Here is a 21,853-nt window from a genome sequence, read left to right as displayed (position 1 = left end):
ATAACTGACAGTTAGATTTATCTCCCCAATAAGCAATCAACATTATAATAAAGGAAAAATGCTTTCAGTGCACCTTTGAGAGTGCATCAGAAATTAATCTAAACATCAAATTAATTATAGTTTGTAAATGAATAGTGGCTCACAGCCCTAATACTTCTTCCGTTCCTCCTCCTCCCCCTAAAGCCTCCCCCAACCAACTGCAATGGCTGGAGGTGCTGTACAGTGAATTTGATGAACAGCTCATTCTCTTTCTTACTCACACAACTCTTTCCTTATCAGCTGGAAGAGTTCCATCCTTACTCTGCAGACCTGAAATCTCAGAGCTTGGCTGCTTTGGAATAGGCTAGCAAGTATTAAATTTCTATGTCTCTTCCCCCTTCTCTCTGAGAGCTCAAAGCATCCCTCTGGGGGTGTCCTCCTCCCCTTGGATTAGTTTCCAGCTAAACTAGACACACCTTATAAGTCCCTCCTTGGCTCTCTGGCTGTGCCAGGTCCTTCAGAGTGGAGAGGACCACAATAAACCAGTGCTGATCTGAACTGAAACATATCAGGGGTCAGACATGCTTAATGTGCCTGGAAAATAATTTCTGTTTTGTCTCAACTGTGGCACTCAAGGGAGTGGCTTCTTCCATTGCTCTTTGAGCTTTGATCTGTAGGCTATAGCCATATGGGAATGACAGAAATATTTTCCAGAGACCTGAAACAAAATGTATTGTCACTAGATAATGTGAAATAAAGGACAGAGCCCAATTCTAAGGGCTACAGGGAGAAAGGATCAGGTAGAGAATTAGGAAATTTGAAACTGGGTTAGTAGTAAAAAGAAGAAATTAAATCAAACTTAATCATAGTACTGATAGCAGCAACAACAACAACAGAGCTACATGCCGCAAGCCCTTTCTAATAATGCATCTATTTGATGGGAATTTCCTGTTTACCAAAAGAAGAATCAGAACAGAACCTCCAAAAACCTTTTATCTGATAAATAACATTCATGAATCCTAAAGACCTGTGCAAAGGAGTCAGTGTACTTTTCCAAGAAGGGGAGTCCAATCCTATCAGCTAGGTTGACCTGTGATCACCCATATGGGCTATGAACATACAACGCCTTATTTCTGCACCTGCTCATTTCCTGGATGAACCCAAGGAGAGTTACTTTTTTTTTTTTAATCTTTTTTTTTTTTTTTTTTATTAAATGAGAAACTGCCATATTTGGCAGGGCATATTGGAGGCACGTTGTCAGCAGGTGCTGAACAATATTTTCCTAATGTACCTCAGGGTCCCTTGTTCCACTCCTATGTCTTGTGGAGTGCTGCCAATGCACTTTAGACCTAATGTGCAATGCCCCTTGTCCCAGGGCCCTGCACAGCTTTGCCAGTGTCCTATTCTCTTGACACATCTTCCTTCTTTCTATTTCAGCTTCCAGACTGAAACTCTGTAGATCATCACAACCTGCCTGCTGCCTTGCATCTCCCACTCCACCTTTTTTGCCACCACACTGCAACATTTAACTGCCACAGCATGTTTTTAATAACAGGATACAAGCTCGACCCATCCCTCAGCCCTTCTCCCGAGCTTCACCCCCTCCTGTGTTCAGTTCTCATTCCTCACTGCTTTTCTCACTTTTAATCTCTCTCCTTTGTCTCCCCAGTTTCTTTTCATAAGCTAGGAGGAGTTTAGTAGGGAATAGAATTATTTAACAGCAAACTTAATTAACTATTATGACCCTCATCAAGTGATGTTATTTTCTCTATTTTGGCATCTTCATATAAGATGGGATGTTTTTCCAAATGAGGTGGTCCATTAGCAACTTTCAAATGCACTCCCTGCAGGAATCTGGAATGAAACAATCAATGTTCATGTGGTACTAGTAGTCAAACAAGATATTTCCTTTAGGACATATAAACCTATGGTCCTAAGAAGCCTTTGCAGTTTGTAAGCTGGAATGCTCCTTGTTTTGTTTAATGTGGGACATTTCAAAAAGGGCTGGGACATTTTGCCGATGTGAAAGTGCATCTGGAATGTGCAGAAAAGAAGAAAAACATATGCCACTTGTAGTTGCTTACACCTGCGGTGTCAGAGCATGTTAAGATGAGTGGAGGGAAACCACAATGTCTCTCTGGGAATAAGACAGGTTGTTCACAGCCTTCTGGAGTCACTGTCCCATGGGGAGAAACTGAAGCTGCTACAGCAATGGATATGAAGAACAGGCACATGCCAAGGAGACATGTAGGGGACAAAGCAGGGATATGGAGCAGAATTGGCCTGACAGTGTCTGCTGCTCAATGGTGTGCAAAAAGTTGGCAGATCCAGGTGCTTATTGCTCTCAGAAAGAGGTGACTGGACCAAATGTTCCAGTAAAGCAATTCCTCCAGCTTTAATTTATCTACATCTTATTTGACATTTTGGGATAACCATTTGACCTCTGCTTCTCCATCCATGTTCTCTTTTTTCTAATTTCTGACATATCTTCCTAATTAATACTGCCCAAACCTGTCTTGATCACTCTCTTCTGTTAAAATATTTTTCTAGAATATGTCTCTGTATTTCTAGAATATGTCTCTGTATTTCACTAACTTTATGTTTTCAAGTGCTTTCTTTAAATGTGTCTTATGAGACAAGAGTGAGTGTTGCTGGGCTGTGTTGCAGCGTCACCCTATGACAGAGGTAGAGTTAGACATGTGTGGGCAGGGTGAAAAGTTGCCCTTCTCACATTGCCTACTTGCCTTAGCAGCCTTAATAGCCTTGTTTTACTGGAGCTCTCTTTTAGCCTTGTACACAAACTGTTCAGCTTTAAACTATCTACATAGCTGAGAGGGGAATTATCACCAGAACCACTGAGACCAGCACAAAGATGTAATCCACGTCCTCTGACATTTAGCACACCTACACACAGAATAACTCACACACGTGTAGTGGGAATGTGAGAGACCCAATGCAAATTCTGCCTTGTGCAGACACAAACTCTGGGCTCCTGCAGATGTTGACATTCAGGCTGCAGCACACTTTACCTCTGTGCAAGTCTTCCTAGAGTGTTCAAGCCCACTCTGAGAATGGGAGTCACCGTCTTCAAGGAGTGTCCAACTAAGTGTAATTTTTCTCTGAGTGAGACAAGTCCTGCTGTGGCCCTGCCATTCACTGGGAATTGACAGCACGGCCCAGTTGGGAAAACATGCTGGCTGCAAAAGGAGTGTGTGGGCAGAGGCTACAGCTGGGCATTGAGTGAAGAACTAGTGAGAGAGGAGAGAGGAGGGCAGAACAGTGAAGAGCTGTGAAGGTGAAATCACTAAGTCTGAATACAAGAATGGGGACAGGACAGTGCCTGAGGAGAAACCCAAGGGGATGCAGATATGGTCGATGATGGAGGCTTAGGTCATGGGGATACACAGGGTGTTGGTGAATGGGAAGGACAAGGATGGTCTGAATTTGGCCTTGTTACAGCTTCATCAGGATAGGGACGGGAGAAAAACAAGCCAGAGGTTTGAAAAATTGCAAGAGAAAATGAAGACTTTGGATCTAGCCTGGATATGTGTGGCAGAAGAAAAGTCATAGGCAAAGAATCCTCCCAGACTAAATTACTTTATTCAGTCAGAAGTCAGGGTTGTTTCTTAGGCTGCCTTACACAGTAGGGCAGGCAGTCCCACTAGGGAAAACAACAGATATACTCTGAACACTTTCACATTTTATATCTGGTATTGATGTTTACTGTAGCTGGCATTCCTCACTGCTCCTTGTCAGCCAGGAGGTAGTGGCCTCTAAATTAGGAACATCAAAGCTTGCTGACCACACTATGGTTTCTTTAGCATGTGCAGGTGCTAGTGGTTCTCTGCAGGCTCATGGACTCCAGAAACCAGGAGAAAGGTTTGTTTCTGATCTCATTTTCTTCCTAACACTCCTGTACCTGCCCCAACATTATCCTGCCCATAGTGGTGGAAAGAGATAAATTTGTGTTCAAAATGCAGGCAAGAATTCAGAGGCAATTAATAAGGAGAAAAAATCATAGAATGGTTTGGGTTGGAAGGCACCTTTGAGTTCATCAAGTTCCAAACACCCTTGCCCTGTGCAGGGACACCTTCCACCAGGCCAGGTTGGTCCCAGCTTCATCCAACCTGGACTTGGACACTTCCAAGGATGGGACATCCACAGCTTCTCTGGCCAGCCTGTCCCAGGGCCTCACTATGCTCACAGTCAAGAATTTGTTCTTAAAAGCTAAGCTATATCTCCCCTCTTTCACTTTAAAGCCATTCCCCCTTGTCCTATTGGTACATGGTTTTGTAAAAAGTCCATCTCGGCTCTCTTGCATCCACTTTAACTACTGGAAGGTGCTATCAGGTTTCCCTGGAGCCTTCCCCAGGCTGAACAATCCAGATTTTCTCAGCTCATCTTCATAGGAATGGTGACCGAACCCCCTGATCATCCTTGTGGGCCTCCACAGTTCTATTTTGACATGCTGCTCTACTGACTTGTTCAGTTTGTGCCAGCTGTTTACAGGTTGTTCAATAGTGAGACAAAGGCATCAAATAAAGTTTTTTTCTGTTCCCATGGAAAAAAACATGGTGACATTTTTCTCCATAGAATTTTTAAAGTTTGTCTAAAGCAGGACTTCTTGACAATTTCTCGACAACCTGGGGCTAAACTCTGTTACAGCAATTTATTTGGGATCTGCTTAGCAGATATATTTTAAAAGGTCATATAATAGTGGAATATCTTTCTGGGGCCAGACAGAATTGTCCCCCCAGGCTAGCAGTTGGAGAGCTCTAGCTGTATTAAAAAAAAAGTGAAATAGAATGCAAATGCTGTGTTTTCGGAAATGTTTTAGCAGCAAAGAAGGAATTTTCTTACTTTCAAAGTTAATAAAATCCCTTATTTTCCTTTAGGAAAAAGTAATTTATTTTTTATTTAAATTTATTTCCTCAACAAAAATGACAGCTTCAGTAGACTTAGCAAAACAATTGAAAAACCTGATTTCCTCTAATAACTTTTACATTTTTTACATTGCTTTAAATCTGCAGCTCAGGATGGTGGGAAGTTTTGAAAAGCAATGTAACCTACCTGTGATAGTTAGCTACTTGTGCTTCTATGATTTCTGTCCTTCTGGAGGTGGTGGATGTGGAAGCATAGGCAACATATTTGTCTGAGACCAGCAGTCACAGCAGGCACTCAGCTGTGGAAACTATGCAGGCACTTCACTATGGAAAACTAGGAGAAATCCAGAGACAACTGGGACTTGACACCTGGGATCCCAAACTGACTGGACCTGGGTGTTTGTGTCTCAGAAGCAGATATAAGGTGACCAAGATGCACCAGCAAACTTTAATTCCTTCTTTTGCTTGTCTGTGTGCTCGAAGTACTCTCTGACATGCACCATGGGTAGCAAGGGACGAGGTAAGAGATTTGGGAAGTGAGCTGTTCAGGAGGGGAAAGGGGAAGGCAGCATGGAAAGAAAGCATAATGTGGAGATTGAGAGTGGTTTTAAAATCAAATGAAATCTCCAATGAGTCTTAACTCTGGAAGTTTGCCTGAGAGACAGAATCCAGATTAGCTGCAAGTAACAACAGGAAAAGAAAAGCAATAGTTTTGTTGCGCTTCCCAGGAAGGGTCTGCAAGAGGTGCAGGATGGCAGAGAATCCAAAATTACAGATCCTAGTGGTGGGCACATGGCTGTGAGAGATCCCCTGTCCACCAGGTGTGATGGGATCAAATGTGGCAGGGTCCCCATGCTGCCACACTGCCAAAAGGGACCCTTAGGAGCCCCAGCTTTGCAAAAGGTGGTATCCCAGTGAGAGCCCATACATGCATCACTCCATGGCTGTTGGCTGGCTGAGCCCTCCCACTGTGGATGTAGCTCAAGGTGTCCCTGCCTAGGGCTCACAGGCAGCTCCAGGCTGTGCCCTTTCTCTGCCCCAGCTGGTGGGGTAGAGCCAGCATTGAGGCCAGAGCTGTGAGAGCCAGGTGCAGCTTTCAAACCCAGCCTCTTAGCCCAGCCTGTCAGCTGAGGCATGGGGTTACCTTGGCCCATCTGTATCTGCTGGGGTGCTGCCTCAGGTCCAGTAGGCCAGAACAGGTCTGAATGTGATCTACCAAGCAACCATCATCCCCCAGAAGACCAGGCTCTCAGCAGAGGCTCACCCCTTATCCCCTTCTGTTCTAATGCATCACAGCTGCAGGAGAGCTGCCCCCATGGCTCTGTCTTCCCTTCAACCCCAGGACCTGTTTATTCTTTGCCTTATGTACAGAAATTCCCCTTCTGCAACATGATCCCTCTGCTGTTCTCATAATTTCACCTATGCCCAGCCCCCTCCATTTTGCTCCAGTTGCTTTAATCTTTTCTGCACCCTCCCCACCTCCCTTTACAAGTGGGGTATTTTCTGACCGCACCAGTGTCTGCAGCATCTTGCTGCTGGTGCGATGCCAAACCTTGACCTCTAAGCAGCACACACAACTCTGAGCATGAGACAATCAGGAGAGAAAGAAGGAAGAGGGAAAGTATTGACAGGAGTAAATTGAGAGAAATCATAAAGCTTAAGCAGAAAGAAAGCAGTTTGAAAGGTAAAGTATTCAGAGAAAGCCCTTTCCTGGATGAATCTAATTGTTTTGTTATCTTTACCCACCAAAGCATTTACTTTGGTTTGTCGCCCGATCCACAAACACTTTCGAGGAGATGACATTACCGAAAGGCAGGAACATCTGCATCAGCTCAGCATCCCCAAACTCCTGGGGCAGATGGTAGATAAACAGGTTACAGCCCTCTGGTCCTATCAAGAGAAAAAGAAGACCCATGAATGAAGAGAAATAGGATACGAGAAAGTACATGGTGGAGATTTACTTTGGCATCTTCTCTCTCTGACTGGTGAGTGGTCACATTAGGAAGCAGCCTGTAGACTCTCAGAGGAATGGACAAAGTAGAAGACCAGGAACTCAAAAAGTCACCTAGAGGCTATGGTAATTTCAATAGTTTTCCCAGGACACCAGGATAAAATCTAGAGAGAGAGGAATGCACCAGCACATGTGGCCATGGAAAGAACAGAACGGAGGAGTAAGAACACAGGGAATGAAAGAATGTGGTTCATAGATTTTATTTGTTCCTCATAATCTTATTTAATCTGCAGAGTTTTGGATGACCCACACTATCCCTTGCCTCTTCCCAGTGTCTGCATGCAGAAGTTTCATTGTCCTTCTTGAATCTGCATGATGACAATAACCTGACACAAATGATGATAATAAGCAGAAAGATATGCACAAACCCACAGGCTCATCTTGTTTTGTAGAATTTTACTTTCATCCCCCCAGCTCGACTCAGCCTGAAGACTCCCCCAGATCTGGACAATTAGGCCATGTCCTCCATTCTAGAGCATTCTGCAGGAGAGATATTTTTAGGTGGATTTAAATCCAAATTACTAGACACGAGGGGTTAGCTTTTTTGCCTTCATCCTGTAACATATACTCTTACCGATTTCAGAGGGTGTTTTGGAAAACATCCAGAGAGGTGTCTTTAGCTGGAATATGAAATTAAAGTAGAGACCCTCAAAAATATTCTGTTGAAATTGAGTTTTGGGGCAGAAGAGGGCAAACCTGCCTCTTGTCGAATAGCTTAGAATATAAATTTTCAACCTGACTTTTATTTTTATGTATGCTGTCCTTGAGCAACAGTCAAAAAGGTGTGTCCAAGTGGTTTTGTTAAAAAAATTAAACATTTAAAACCTTTGCAGTGTTCAACAGCAAAAACCTGTATAGTTTGATGAGACAGGGATTGTTTTTTTCATCATTTTATTTCTAAAGGTACTTCCAGCTGCTGCCCAGCTCTGCACTGACCTCGACAGGTAACTCCAGCTCTGCTTGACACAGAGGGATCGAGATGAAGGGGATACATTGTGTGCCCTTTGCCAAAAGGGTTAGAGGTCAGAAAGAAGGAGGGTTTCCTCCTTCCCCTTAGCCCATGTGCCTACAACCCTGTGACCTGACTCAGTCAACTTTCCCCTTTTTACATCTGGGGCACAGTGTGGGGAAGGGAAGGGATTTTTAATACTTTCGTTTTCTTCATCAGGGTATAATTACAGTGTCATAACACAGCAAATTACAACTTTGCCTTTCCTGTTAGGGAGAGGAGTTCGTCTAGATGCTCCCACCTTTTATTACCCATTACTCATCCCCCCGGCTGGCAAGAGAAGTACGGCGAAGTCAGGATTCTGGCAGATGCCCATTTAAAGCTCATTAAAATTCCTGGGCCTCAGCATGATTGAAGTCACAGGCTCTCCACATTTCCTTTTGGATTAATGGAAAATGAAGCCCTAATGAATATTTGCTAAGCACAATTTTCCCCACTAATTTGCTAAAAGGACTGTCATGAAGGAACAGCTGATCCTTTGCATCTTGTGCATTTCCTAAAGGTCATGAGGATGGTAACAGGGTTTCTTCCAAATGGGGGGGGATAGTGGTATAGTGGGATAATTAACTAATTAGGCACCCGGTCATCTGCTTAGCCAAATTACTTTTGAACCTCAGTGGCCCATAATCAGACTCCCCTATTTCATGCCAAGCTTTTCCAGCTTCCCCCCACCTCCCGTCTGCCTCTTCTTTAGTCTTCTCACTGGGCAACTATCCTTTTTCCAATCCTCGCTGCCATCCATTTCCACACAATACAGAGTTATTGGCATAATAAACTAGATATGAAACAGTCTGAAAGTGTTAAACAAACACTAACCCCCTTAGGTGTCTGTTAAAATTGAGAAAATTCTGCCCAGGAGCAGACCATAGTCCAGAATAACAGGGAAAAAAATTCATTCCTTCATCTGAACGTGCCCCAGAGCTCTTCTGCTGTGGGATTTGAGATCCACATTATAATAAAATGGGTAAAATCTTGGCTTTGCTGCAGTTGGTGGCAAAATTCCCACTGACATCACCAGAGCCAGCAGTTTGCACTGTAAAACTGGCCAATTCTTTCAAAAATACCAGCTGCATTTCCTGCGGTCTTGGATGTGTTGTGCATGAGTAGGGATTCTGCCTGTGTGAGCTGAAAACACCTACCAAGGCATAAGGCAGGAGGCACAGAACTTTAACTACACCACCTTTAGCCTGGGCTCAAGGAGAGCCCTTAGTTCACTTTGAAATCAACTTTTCCCCACATGACTCAGAGACCAAAAAAGAAAATACCAGGGATGTTATGAAAAAGCAGGGAGCATTCTCAAAGACCAGCTTAGCTCTAAAATGTGCCTGGGAAACCTGTGCTGTGGCTTCCCCTACTGACCCAGACATTCATGGCTGAACTCACTTTGTTTCCAGCTACAGAGGGGTTTTTCCTAACTTCCAATGCTGAAAAACTTCACTTGCTTCTGAGAAAAAAAAAAAAAAAAAACCAAACCAAAAATGGGTAATTTGATTTTTTTTGTCGCTCTCACATATGAAATTTCTGCCTTTAGAATTTAACAAGGGATTTTTTGTTAAATCTGTCTGTAAGTTACCTGTCACAGCCAGAGCCCTTGGTAAAGAACCCATAAAACAAGATCTGTCTTCTTTAGCCCTCCTAGCTTTTTTTTTATATGTTTTTGCCTGATTCAAGTTAATTTGGGCACTCCATAGAAGGCTGTGTGATTGTGTGTATGGCTGTCTTGCTGTACACTTAGGTACATTTGTAAGAAACCAAAGACAAGATCATAAGGAAGGAATTCTTTACTATGAAGGTGGTGAGGTTCTGGAACAGGATGCCCAGAGAAGTTGTGGATGCCCCATTCTTGATAGCGTTCAAGGCCAGGGAGGATGGAGTTCTGAGCAGCCTGATCTAGTGGAAAGTGTCCCTGCCCATGGCAGGCGGTTGGAACTACAGGGTCTTAAATGTCCCTTCCAGCACAAACTATTTTATTATCCCATTTGTTTTTCATCTCAGGACACTTTAAAGATCTTAGTCAGTTCTCAGTGCACAAATGCAATGAGTTCTGAGGTGCTTGCTAAGGATACTGGAACAAGAGAAAAACCACAGTTGGTATGGAAAATTCTTAATAAAGAGTCCAACTTTTTTTTTGGAGAAAAAGTTCTTGTTTTGGACAGAGTTAATGGATTATTGGAGAACACTATACTTAGCAATTAATGGATGAAAACAATAATAAAATTATTTATGACAGGTTTTACTTTTGTTTTCAAAAGGGCTGTAGTGTAGTTTGAAATCTAACCCCCATGACACATCATCAGAAAAAAATGAAGTTTCATTTCAACCCTGATGTCTGCCATGGCTCTTGGTTTTATGACATGTATACATTTTATGACATATATACATTTCGGTTCATTTATAAACAAGAAGACCAGTTAGCCTTGATTCAGACAAAAAAGCAAGAGAAGCTTTAAGGACTGCACAGTTTATAGATATTCTGTAGATTACAGGCAAACTATGCTGGATAATGGAAAAACCTGTGACTAAGGGCACAGAACCACATTCAGGTTCAGCTGGACCTGAGCTGAGGCATTGATAAGCCATTGCTTTGCCTGTGCTCCTCACACTTGAGCTCATTGTCAGTTTTTTAGCACAGGGACAGCTGCAGACCCAGCCTCTCCCTTCCTGCCCACCTTCAACATAAGTGAACTCCATATACCTGTTCTGATATCAGCTACACATCATTGCATCCCAGCACTGGGAGAAAATATCATGAGGAAAGGCTATGATGAGGCTTGTTTTCTAACAGTAATTAAAACTGGGCTAACCCATGAGGTTGTATGAAGTCAGGCTGCAGCACTTTGGTTAGCTGCACACCTCACCTCCACAGCATACACTCAGAGGATGGAATTTCATTGCCTCTTCTGCTTGCCCAGAATGTTTGAGCACAGCACAGATAAGAGTCACAAACTTGTACCAAGAAGTTGTACTTCCTAGTTTCAGAAACTACATCAAGATGAGTAATACAGACTTAAAATTACCTCCCAGTTTTGTGAGGTTGACATGGCCTGAATCAAGATTTTATCTTAAGCTTTGATAGTTTTGTATCAGCTCCACCCTATACACCCTGTCAGCTGCCGGCAGCCTCAGTGCTCATGTGGAAGTAATGACTCATCCCTACAGGAATGTTGCAGCAGCAAAACGTCCCCGGGGTTGTTGTCCAACTGGGATTCAGGAATGGAGAGCTAAGATTATCATTAGCAATGTGATCACTGGTGTTATTGTGGTGGTAGGGCTGGTTCACTAGTGTGAATCAGTGTTTGTGCACATCCTTGCAAACCAAAATACTCAAAATACTCTTCTCAGCACTGAGCATTATTGTTATTATTGAGTTCCCTCCTTCTCTCTTGCTGTGTTTTCCTGTTAAAGGTTAGACATGCTTAAAGGTCTTGACCCTCTGCTAAAGGGGAGTGTTGTGCTTTAGAGAACATTCCTCTAGCAAGAAGCAGAGAAAGACACAGCCTCTCAGCACTGCAGGAAAATGAGGAACACTGGGAATGGCAACCTGCACTGGACTGGTGGTTCATCACATATGGCTGTCCCCCAGCCATCCTCATCCTCAATGCCAGCTGCTTATAGGAAGGAGCAGAGTTATGAGATAACTTGTCCACTGGGTGACACTCACTCCTAACCCACAGAGACACACCATGCCTCGTGAACACAGGGGTCTACAGTCAGAGGGTCTTCCAAGCGTACACCACAGCTTCCCCCTGCTTCTGGTGGTTCCTGGCACGGCGCTTTGCTGAGCAATGATCTGCTCGCCATTTTGTCCTGTGCTTAATCTAGCCCCAGTAAGTAATAAAAAGCAAAGTCCTTCAGCATGGGGGAAACATCTCTGTAATGATACAATAGGTCTGTGCATCTGTTCTCACAGCAGGAACATGTACTAGAGCTAATCAGGAGCTGGAAGTTGTGTTCCCCAGGAAATTCTGACATAGAAAAAAATTAATTCCAAATTAGATGGAAATGATGACATTTCTAATTTTCTTACAAAATGAGATTTCTCCCCCAAAGTAGTTTTAGATCATCAGAATGTTTTAGTCTGATGGTGTAATCTAGATTCATTTCATTCTGACTCTTGCACTGTAATAATATATTAAATGTAATTACATACATATAATAACACATATAATATAGAATATGTCTGAATTAGCAATCTAATAGAGGATAAAATTTAAAATGTAACTATTTAAAATGAGAGTTGCTAAGCTGGAGCACCTGACTTTAATGTCTCACTCAGGCAAGCATACCCCTCCTTCTCATCAAAAGGGAGCAGTCCTCCTTGGAGCCACCCAAGTGGATTGCCTCTGAGGATTCCACTTTTCCTCACTGACTGTAAAGGAAATATTACATGGCACAGTTTTCTTCCAAGGCATTTACATGCAAAAATGATAAATTCACCTCTCCTTACTCTTCATGTCTTCTGTGAAGCCATCGAGTCCTGTGGAGTAGATTACCCAGGCAACTCTCATAGTCATTGCAAAGAAATAGGAACTTTAACTACAAGTTTTTTCTCATCCTGATACAGGGCTTGTGCTTTGCAAGATCTGACTGGTGTTTCCAGATTATTGGTGGAGGCTGAAAAGCTGAAAGGACTAGATCAGCTACTCTAAATAACAAATCCTTGTTCTTCAAACAGCAGGTGTCTGAAATGACGTTATTGCCTTTTCATGAAGGGCCACTAGTGCTTTGTTTCCTGTAAAGCTCTTTATTCCAATACAGTTGCATTTTTATCTGCATTCTTGTTGCTTGTCTCGAACAGAGGCCCCCACTGGATGTTTATGGCTATGTTGCTAGCTGGTCTTTCCATGTCCCATGCACACCAGCATGCTTTCCTCCCAGTGGACTGAAGAGGTCTCATCAGCAGTTCCCCACATGGACGGTCCACCAGAGTACCGCTGGTGACAGTGACATCATGCCACATATGGAAATGGAGGAAAACTCAGTGGACCAGGCATTCAAAGCAATTGGGCGTTTAATGGACGCTCTAGGCGCATGAGGAGGGGAACCAATGAGATGGGGATGGCTTGCTGGGGTCACAAAGGAGGACATCACTTTTACTTACCTTCTCTCTGTTGCTGTGGGATCATGGGAGGTGGCTGTGGGAACGCTTGGCTAATCTGGCCATAAGCAGCAGGATAAGCAGCTGAAGGGGAGAGAAAGGGAAAAAAGAAAGGACAGATTTCAGTGCTGGGAAGCAAGGAACTTTCACTCCAAACCACCACGCCAAGTTAGACGTGGGCTTCGCCCCTGTGTTTTGGCTCCGTGAAGGGCCATCTCATGAAGCCTGAGGTGTGGTGTAAGAGCCATGGTTGTGCTCCAGGAGGTGCCACAGGGGCTGAAGCATCCTCCCTCCCTCCCTCCCTCCCTCCCTCCAGCTCCATCAGCAGTGACACCCAGGGGACCCATGCAGTGTAAACGAGGGGCTCTGCTAAAACCACTCCCAGCAGAGATGTGCAGCCATTCCATGTGGTGACAGGAACACGTTCACTCACGAGCTCAGCGCAGAAGTGCTCATGCTGACAGCTGTGTGCAGAGCATGTGCACAACTTTCCCCCGCCTCATCTCGGGCACCCTGATTAACTCCCATGCTCATGAAAACAGTTCACACATGTGTTTTTCCCTTCATGTGCCCACAGGCTGTATGGACACAGTTGCACATACACTCTCAGATACACATTTTCTTTCATGCCCGTAGAGACTTCCTCTCTCACACACAAACACAGTGGAAACAGTGAGCAGCAATTAAACAATTTTCCCCATCTCAGCTCCCCCACCAAGCAAACAAGGGGAGCCATTCACTACCACAGATGGTAGATGATGTGCCTTGCTGCTAAAAATACAGAGTATGGGTCGCCTGCAAGACCAGAGAGAAGAGGATAGGGGCCATGTGTGTGCAGAGGGGTTAATTAACAGCTCAAAGGGTTGAGTTGCTTCCCATCTATCAAACCTCACAAGCAATAAATGACAATAACTAAAACACCGGCAAATGAAGCCCTACATGGAGAATTAAATTAAGTTTCCAGATACAGCGCTGACACAAGATAATAGCCATTCCTCAGCAGGAACCCATGATTGCTCCAGTTACCACAGGAAATAATGACTTTGGGGTGGCAGCTTCCTCGCAGTGTTGGCCATGGACACCTCGTGAGGGGAGGCTGAACACGGCAGGGTCGTGGTCTGCACCAGGTCACTTTGGCTGGTGTCAATCCACCAACTGCAAAGGAGCTGCTCAGCACACAGGGCAGCTCGAGTGGAGGCTGAACCACGGGGAGCTGTGGTGAAATCTGCTGGGAAGCGGGGGGATGATTGGGTAGCTCTTAAGCCAGGCTCAGACTGATTAAGTGAGGCATGGCCAGTAGACTCACCCTAAAAAAACGGGTGTGTGCAGGCATTCCATGCCCTGCCAGGCACTAGCAGCAGTGGCTCTGCAGGGTCTGGCTGCCCATCTTCCTTCTTTGCTGCAGCACTCAGGAGATCTGTTTTAGAAAGCCACCTCCAAAGCAGTGGCCTGATTTTGCCCTTGTGCACTGTGCTAAGACCAGATTCAGTTCTATTGATGAAGCTTCACTGGGGTGCAGGTCAGTGGGAGCCTTTCAATGGGAAAGGTAGGAGGCTGCCTCCTTTGGGAGAGAACACCCTGGATGTCTTATGTTTGTGCAAATTGAATCAGGGAGTCTGTGGCCCCCAGCTTGTCCCTGTATCAGTCAAACTTCCCTTCCCTCAGCCCCCTGAGGTGTGTTCAGAGGGTAATGGCTTTAGAGAAGAAAAAGGTTTATTGGGAGAAAGTGTTAATACTAACGACCTGCGTACTGCTGCACTCCAGCGTAGGCTTGCTGCAAGGGGTCTGCTGCAGTGGGGCTCTGTGCTGTGGAGACACAAGAGAGACAAGGAATTAAGGGATTAAAACATGATACGCACTCTCCCCTTATCTTTTATCATCAATATGTGTTGTGAAACAGACAGACCCAGGGGCTGAGGGTTGAAGAGGAGCAGCTCACTTGCCCTATGGACACGAATGCAGAGAACCCCCCAGGATGGCTAAGAGGGTTCTGTGCCCCAGCCATCACCCTGTGAGACATTGGAGCAGAGGACAAATAAACCTCTCTCCTCATTTCCCAAGCTTAAATTATGGATCTGCACTGATCATGCAGATTTTTGGCACTAATCAACCCCAAAGAACCCTCATCTTAAGCCAGGACTAACACTGTGCTAGGTGCTGTGCAAACTCAGATCTCAGTGACAGCTACAGTCACATGAAACTTTCAATCAGAGCAGAAAACAACAGGGGCATAGCAGGAGGAAGGAGAAGAGAACAAAGCAATGGCTCCTGTCATCCCCACATCCCTTCGAAGGACTGTGTTGCTGCCAGGCAGCCCCCAGTGAGAGAGAAGAAGCTGCATGGAGGGGAGGGGGACACCACTTGTCTGCTCCAGGGAGGATGCTGTGAATCTCTGCATAAGGCATGCAGTCTCTTGCTGGCTTCAAAGTGTATTTTCTCTCTTTACAAGTGTGCATTCCTCCCCACTAAAACTGTTTATTTTTGTGAAACTTTGAAGTCTTGCTCAAATACAACCAAAGCTAGTTAAGACTTTTTTTTTTTTCTTTTTCTCCTTTGGTTGATAGGGAGAAAAAAGAGAGAGAAATATGTTGGATAAGCTCTTCCTTTATCTGCATCAATAAAAAATTTAAAGAAAAGCTTGGCTAAACCTCCAGTCCAAATGTCACCTTGGCCCTAATATTTCACTTCTTCTAATGAGTTTAATTTGTATTTATTGGGACTGCACAGTTCTACGTTTATGCAGTCCCTCCAACCTATTCCTTGTAGGATGATCCCTTAGGGAACTGCCACTTTCCCACATCCATCCCACCTTTTTTCCTTCTTACCCGCACAGAGGTGTGGCTGGAGGCAAGGCTTGGAGGATGCAAAGGTGGGGGCCTCTTGGAAGGAAATCTGGTGCCATACACCTATCCAAGGAAAGACACTGACTGTATGGCAAAGTGTGGGGGAGGTTGTCATACGTGAGTATTACATACCCAAGGAACACGGATAAAGTGTTTTCTTACAAATAGAAATACCAGCTTGAAACTTAACTTTAAAGATCACCATTGGTCATGATGGAAACTTGCAAGGTCTTACACTTTTCTCCCAAAATACAAGGAGGAATGGTGAAAGGACCAAATTTGAGGTGGCAAACCCAATTAGCTGGCTAAGGCTTGGAGGAAGCTCCTGTTCATTATGGATATGACTGGATCATGTGGACTTTGAGGTTGGGGTAGTCATAGGAAGAAATAAGTGGGATTGCAGTCTTAGCTTGGAATGGTTTCCTAGCTGACTTTTGGCAAGTCCCTCAATATATGTGTATGTAAAATGGGAAAGCACTGTCTTACTGTAAGGATTTTCATTTTTTTACAAAACAGTGTGAGGAGAATACATTAAAACCTGTGGGAGGTCAGTGGCAGGCAGACTAGAGATTCTACACTACATTTTTAAAGAGTAGTTGTTCCAGGAAAATAATGGAGGTAATGTTTGGAAAATACATTTTTTTTTCCTTACTACTTTCTTCTTGAAGAAGAAACCAACTAAAGTCTATTCTTTTTAACCTCTGCTTAAAGCTGTTTTCCTCAAAAAATAGAATATTGATCATATTGCTCCACAAGAAAACCGAACAGCTATGAAAAGTTGAGTAATACATCAGTTCCCTCACCCCTTTAGGAGAATGGATCATAATAACTTAGACTTTTCGAGTCCTGTCAGGTAGAAGATGTCTCCTGAGAAAGGTGAGGGAACCTTTGGTGAGAGAAGCAAATCTTTTTTAACTATGGTTTTGCGGGCTGCAGTGAAGGAGAGGATCTGCCATCTCTGCCCCCAAGGCAACTGTGCTTCTTTCATTGCACAGAGGAAGAAATTGTCTCTGCTGCTCAGGAAATGCATTTACAGTATTTCCTTCCTCCCCAGTTGACACTGATTTGGACACAATTGTTCTCCCCCCTGACCTGCTGATAATTAGCAATGGCTGGCACTTCACTGACACAAGAGAACTCAGTAAGCAGGACCTGTCCTGTGGTCCTTTTCTTTATTCCTTGCCTTATCTGGGCACGCATGGGAGCTTCCTGACCTCCCAGCTATAGCTGAGTCTGTCTGCTGGACGTGATTGCAATGATGGATCATTGCAGAGCTACTCTGCTTATTCTGTGGATATCTCACCTGCCTTTAGAACCATACTTTGACCATCAGAACTAGCATTAGTTCTGCTTAGGAAATATATGCTGAGAATCCCCCACCTTTAAGATTAAATATTAGAGCTGGGTAAATAATTTGTTTAAAGTGTTTGGGATAACAGGCTGTGAAATGCAGCCTTTCTGCCTTCCACACTAAAGCTTGCCACCAAGGGTAATATCTAAGTGTTTAGGGTAATATCTGAGTGTATAGGGTAATATCTGAGTGTATAGGGTAATATCTGAGTGTTTCTCACGAGGCTACCATGTGACCCAGGTCATGCATGGGGTTTCCTCTTGGCTCACAGCACATGTCAGCCAGTTGGAAGGTTACAGTTAGCTTTGCTCCAACCTGGAAATCCCTTCCTCATGGGAAAGGAATATGCTAAGTATGTGTTCTAACACACAGGGCCCTAACTGACCTGACCATCCCTGGATACTCTTGAAAGGAGAGTTGAAAGCATCTCTGGGTGGGCAGCAACTCCTGGCTTGTGGCTCTGTTTTACTTGTAGTCTCATACCCTTCCTTCGCCATTTGGGAAAAAGCCAAAGTTGTGGTGAGTCACAACTAGCAGGAATTTAACTTGGCACCTCTTAAAAGTGACGACCTCTGCTCACTGAAGGACTTGCCTTCCTTAGCTTGAAGACTCTGTTTACTCAGGAAATGAAGATGTGATTTCAGCACAGTGGACATGTCCGTGCTGGCCAACATGGCCTATGAAGAGGCAGGGACACAGACTCCAGGGCTGGCTGGATGCCCTTGCAGGAAGCCAAGGCATCTTGGGCAGCCATGAGCACATCTTCATGCTGCTGCTCACCCTGCTAGATTCATGCTGATTCTAGGATGAATCAGACCTAGAGAAGAGCATAACTGCCTGTGCTCCTGGCTGTAGCATGGATGAAGCCGACAGCTGGTATTGATCCAGGAATCTCAAGACACAGATTAGACATTTGAGGAAGTTGTGCCCATGCTGTGTTCTGTAAAGTGACAGCCCTCTTACATATGAATGACCTATGAGGAGTTCATCAAAGGCTCAGTTATATGAGGAGCTCACAATTCAGAGTCAATCTACCACAGGAGTTAGGTGTGGCTGTAGCCCACCACTTGCTAAAATTCAAAGTGATTGGAAATTATGAGTACTTTCTGTATCTCAGCACAAGGAGACCATCAGGTAGGGTTGCTTTGTTCCTCCATAAGATACACATAACTTCACAGGGTGGCCTTCACATAGATCATTAGTGGGAGAGCTAACCTGCCTCAGTCACCCTTTCTCCCCATTCAGCTTACCAGTCTTCTTTGATACTGGAAATATTAGTTGAACACAAACATACAGGGCTGGGAAAACACCTCAGCTCCTCTGTTTCCTGTTCTGTGCCAGGGTGCAAGCCTGCAGTGGCACACAAGGTAAGTAGGTGTATAAGGGCTGATAAGAGATATAGATAGAGCACCTTACAGCAGCTTTTGGACCAGCACCAGTATGTCTCTAAGTTGTATCATCGTCCAAAGACCTTGGATGTGCTGACTCTGTGCAAATGCGCCTAGGGAGAGCACCTGAAACAGATTTCCTTGTGGCCAGACCCATGGAGGTGTCATGTTCATACAGACATTTCTGAGATTAAAGGTGTTGTAATGTAAATGCTGAGGATCAGCTGGTGGAAAGAAAAAGAAGCAGAGAGGCTCCTGAGAGGCCAGAGGAGAACTATCAATCACATCAGCCCCACGGAAGTCCCTGTGGCCTTGCTGCTTTCCAGGAGCTGAGGATCTGGCCTTGCCAGGGCAAACTAAAGGTGTACCATGAAAACAGATGCTAATAGTAACTTCATTTGGCAGCTCAGGGCAAGGGCCTTATCCCTGGACATCTCCTCTATATTAATTTGATCATTTCCATATCTCCATGGGAAAAATCCTGCTCAGATACAATTGTGTCTTTGCAAGACAGTCCTGGCCAAGATGCCACAAGGTGACCATGGCAGATAACCTTCCATAAACCCGGAGACATAAAACAAGCCAATGACCTACTATATGGCCATAAATATAAATTTAACGAAGGCAGCACTTATTCATTAGGCAGAAGTCAAGAAATAACTCCCAAGTCCTTCAAAGAAAGTAGATCCGTTAATGTCACTTTCCAAATCCTCTGCCTGATGCCAAAAACTGAGGATGATTTCCCAAGTCAGCATGAAATACAAGTGCTTTAAAATTAACACCAGGAAACTTTCTTACTCCTGATATATCTCTAGATTGAAATCCAACTTTTTAAAGGGGCTTTCAGTTAGTGTTGGGCCTGACATTTAGCTTTTGTCAGAGAATGAATGGATGGAGGTGGCAGAATGAAGCACGTTGTTAAAAATAAATAAAATTGGTTGAAGTGATATTCTATAAAGAATACTTCCTGAGGTGTCAGTAGCCTGACTCCAGTGTCTGTCCAAGACAAGCTGCTATATGGGTGCCCCAAGTGAAATTGGTTGTAGGAGACAGAGGGCTGGAGTCTTCTGTGGTATTCAGGGGTGTAAATCAGGAGGATCTATATAGAAGTGAGTGGGCTGGTGAGGAAAAAGGATGATGGTTACAGCCTGAGCCAGCAAAAGAGGCGTTCAAATGCCCTCAGTGGACTACAGGACAGCCTCCTTGTCCCAGCTGAGGTAAGAGAAAGCCAAAGTGGTCTCCTCTCTGAAACAGAGGAGTCCAGTGCTTCTGAAAGACAAAAGCAGAGCCTGGCACATTTTCAGCCCCTAAGATGCTTTGTGATTTCAATTCGGTGGAAGGACTGATCTTACTCCTATGTGATATTCTCTCTGCTCCTTGCTTCAGATTACCTGTGCATTCCATGACTGACATGCTCAGTTCCATCTATTTCAGTCTATTTTGCACAGATGCTTCCTATTTAGGTCTGAAACAGCATGTTATGAGCTGGATCCTCAGCTCTGTGCTCTGCCCCACCTATTCATTCCTTCCTCTCACTGTCCTCGAGGTGAGGACACCTCTCTCAGGAGCTGCAGCTTGGCCACGAACCCCTTTGGAAAGGTGGATGGGGGAGGAGGGCAATCAAAGAGAGGCAGTGCTCTTCAGTCAGTGTGGGGGGGTAATAACATAATGATAGAAAAAAAAAATCTATGTGAAGGCCAGGATTAAAATAAATAAATAACTGAGTGGGAGGGCTCTATTCACCTTCTCCTTAAATCCAATTTAAATCACTCTCTACAGCCCTAATCTATATCCATAATTATATCATTTCATACAACAAGCTTGCGAGAGGTCTTAAGAAATTTATGTAGATTAAAATTCATGGGTGCCATAGTACAGATTCCATATTATTAAGATTGATTAGGACAGCTGATGCTGTGATTAAAGAAGCTAGCGCTTACTGTTGTAATTAATTAGGTATTCAGACACAACAATAACTGCAATAACAGAAAGAATGTGCTGATCTGGCAGAAAACAGAGGCTGATCCTTTGTTTTATGGTCTCGTTTTGCCATTTAGGGGTGGACACCACTCAGTTGAAGACATGCTGTCCCTCTGTCTCTTCCCCTACACATCAAAAGAGCACAGAAATCCAAGGGTTTTGTAACCTCTGCTTCACCCTGTTAGTAGGAAAAAGTCCTTTTGGTAGCATCCCCAGCTATTGTATGTGCTCATTTGGGACAACATATGGACCTTCTATAAAATTCATATAGTCCAATCATGGAAACCAGGATTATCTTTATTATTCTCTTAATAGTCCCACCTCCAAGCCCCAGCCCTAATCAGATTCCTTCTGAGATAGATGCTGAGTGAAAACATGATAGGAGACATGTCTGGCAATGAAGAGCTTCCAGATAACAAAGCAAGAAAGACACAGATGACTCAAACGGGCAGACAGGTGGACATGGCTAGTCAAGGTGACAAAATCAAGGACCAGACTTCTCTGTCTTTGCCAAAGGCCATATTCACATAAGTCAGGGTCAGGTTTTAATAGCTCTTAAGGCACTCTGAAGTCTGTATTTTGGGGGAGCTTAGTTTAAGTAAGTTTTAAAAATAAAGCTCGAGGTCGTAACTCACACAGATCCTACTGAAGACATCAGCACAGAGTCTGATTTGTGTTTACACCTTCTTCCAGATCAGAGGAGAAAATACTTTTGCTCTGGAAAGGCTCACACAACTGCCTCAAACAACCTCATTCATTACAGCTGCAGCACGGTCATTGGAAGTACATGGCATCCTTAAAGTGGTTTAGACTACAGTTGAAGATGGCAACTTGTTATTATATTTTTAATGAGTGCATTCCTTCACTTGTTTATTTTACCAATAAAGTGTGGTTTATGGCACATGGCAGATTGTTACAAATGGGTCAAATAAATGCTTCCTAGTCATAATGATGCCTCAGGCGCTCACTGTTGCAGTTTTGGAACTGCTGATACAAAATATGAACAGGAAAGCTCTCACCTGGAGATTTAGGGTGGTCAAACAATACAGAACCAAAGATTTCCTGTAGTGAGGAATTTTGCCTCAGGGTATCTGAGCCAGGTACATTTCTAGGCAGTAGTGTATGTCTGGACCAAATGCTGTGGTGTTTGTTTTTCATCCTGGACCATCTACAGGTGCAGGCAGGTCACTTTTTTTCTTCTCCTGATTCACGACCTCTCTAAACTCTTCTTGTCTAACACCTTTCAGGCCTGAAATATCGGGGTAGACATTGGGGTGTGTCAAGTCAGTCCTTCCTTGCACTAGTGAAGCC

The 21,853-nt window shown here is 44.1% G+C and overlaps 1 protein-coding gene across 1 annotated transcript in view; it reads right to left on the bottom strand.

Annotated features, from left to right (window-relative positions):
• CELF4 (CUGBP Elav-like family member 4) overlaps window positions 1-21,853 on the bottom strand; it is a 696,627-nt gene that overhangs the window by 38,013 nt on the left and 636,761 nt on the right. The window contains exons 9-11 of the mRNA XM_053932292.1: window positions 14,724-14,786; window positions 12,984-13,064; window positions 6,609-6,752 (exon numbers count right to left, since the gene is read on the bottom strand). Coding sequence (XP_053788267.1) covers window positions 6,609-6,752; window positions 12,984-13,064; window positions 14,724-14,786 — 288 coding nt within the window. The remainder of the gene's footprint in view (window positions 1-6,608; window positions 6,753-12,983; window positions 13,065-14,723; window positions 14,787-21,853) is intronic.

This window comes from Vidua chalybeata, chromosome Z, assembly GCF_026979565.1.
Source record: "Vidua chalybeata isolate OUT-0048 chromosome Z, bVidCha1 merged haplotype, whole genome shotgun sequence".
Lineage (NCBI taxonomy): Eukaryota > Metazoa > Chordata > Aves > Passeriformes > Viduidae > Vidua > Vidua chalybeata.
The sequence above is the reverse complement of the archived record's forward strand: the minus strand, read 5'-3'. Positions and strand labels throughout refer to the sequence as shown.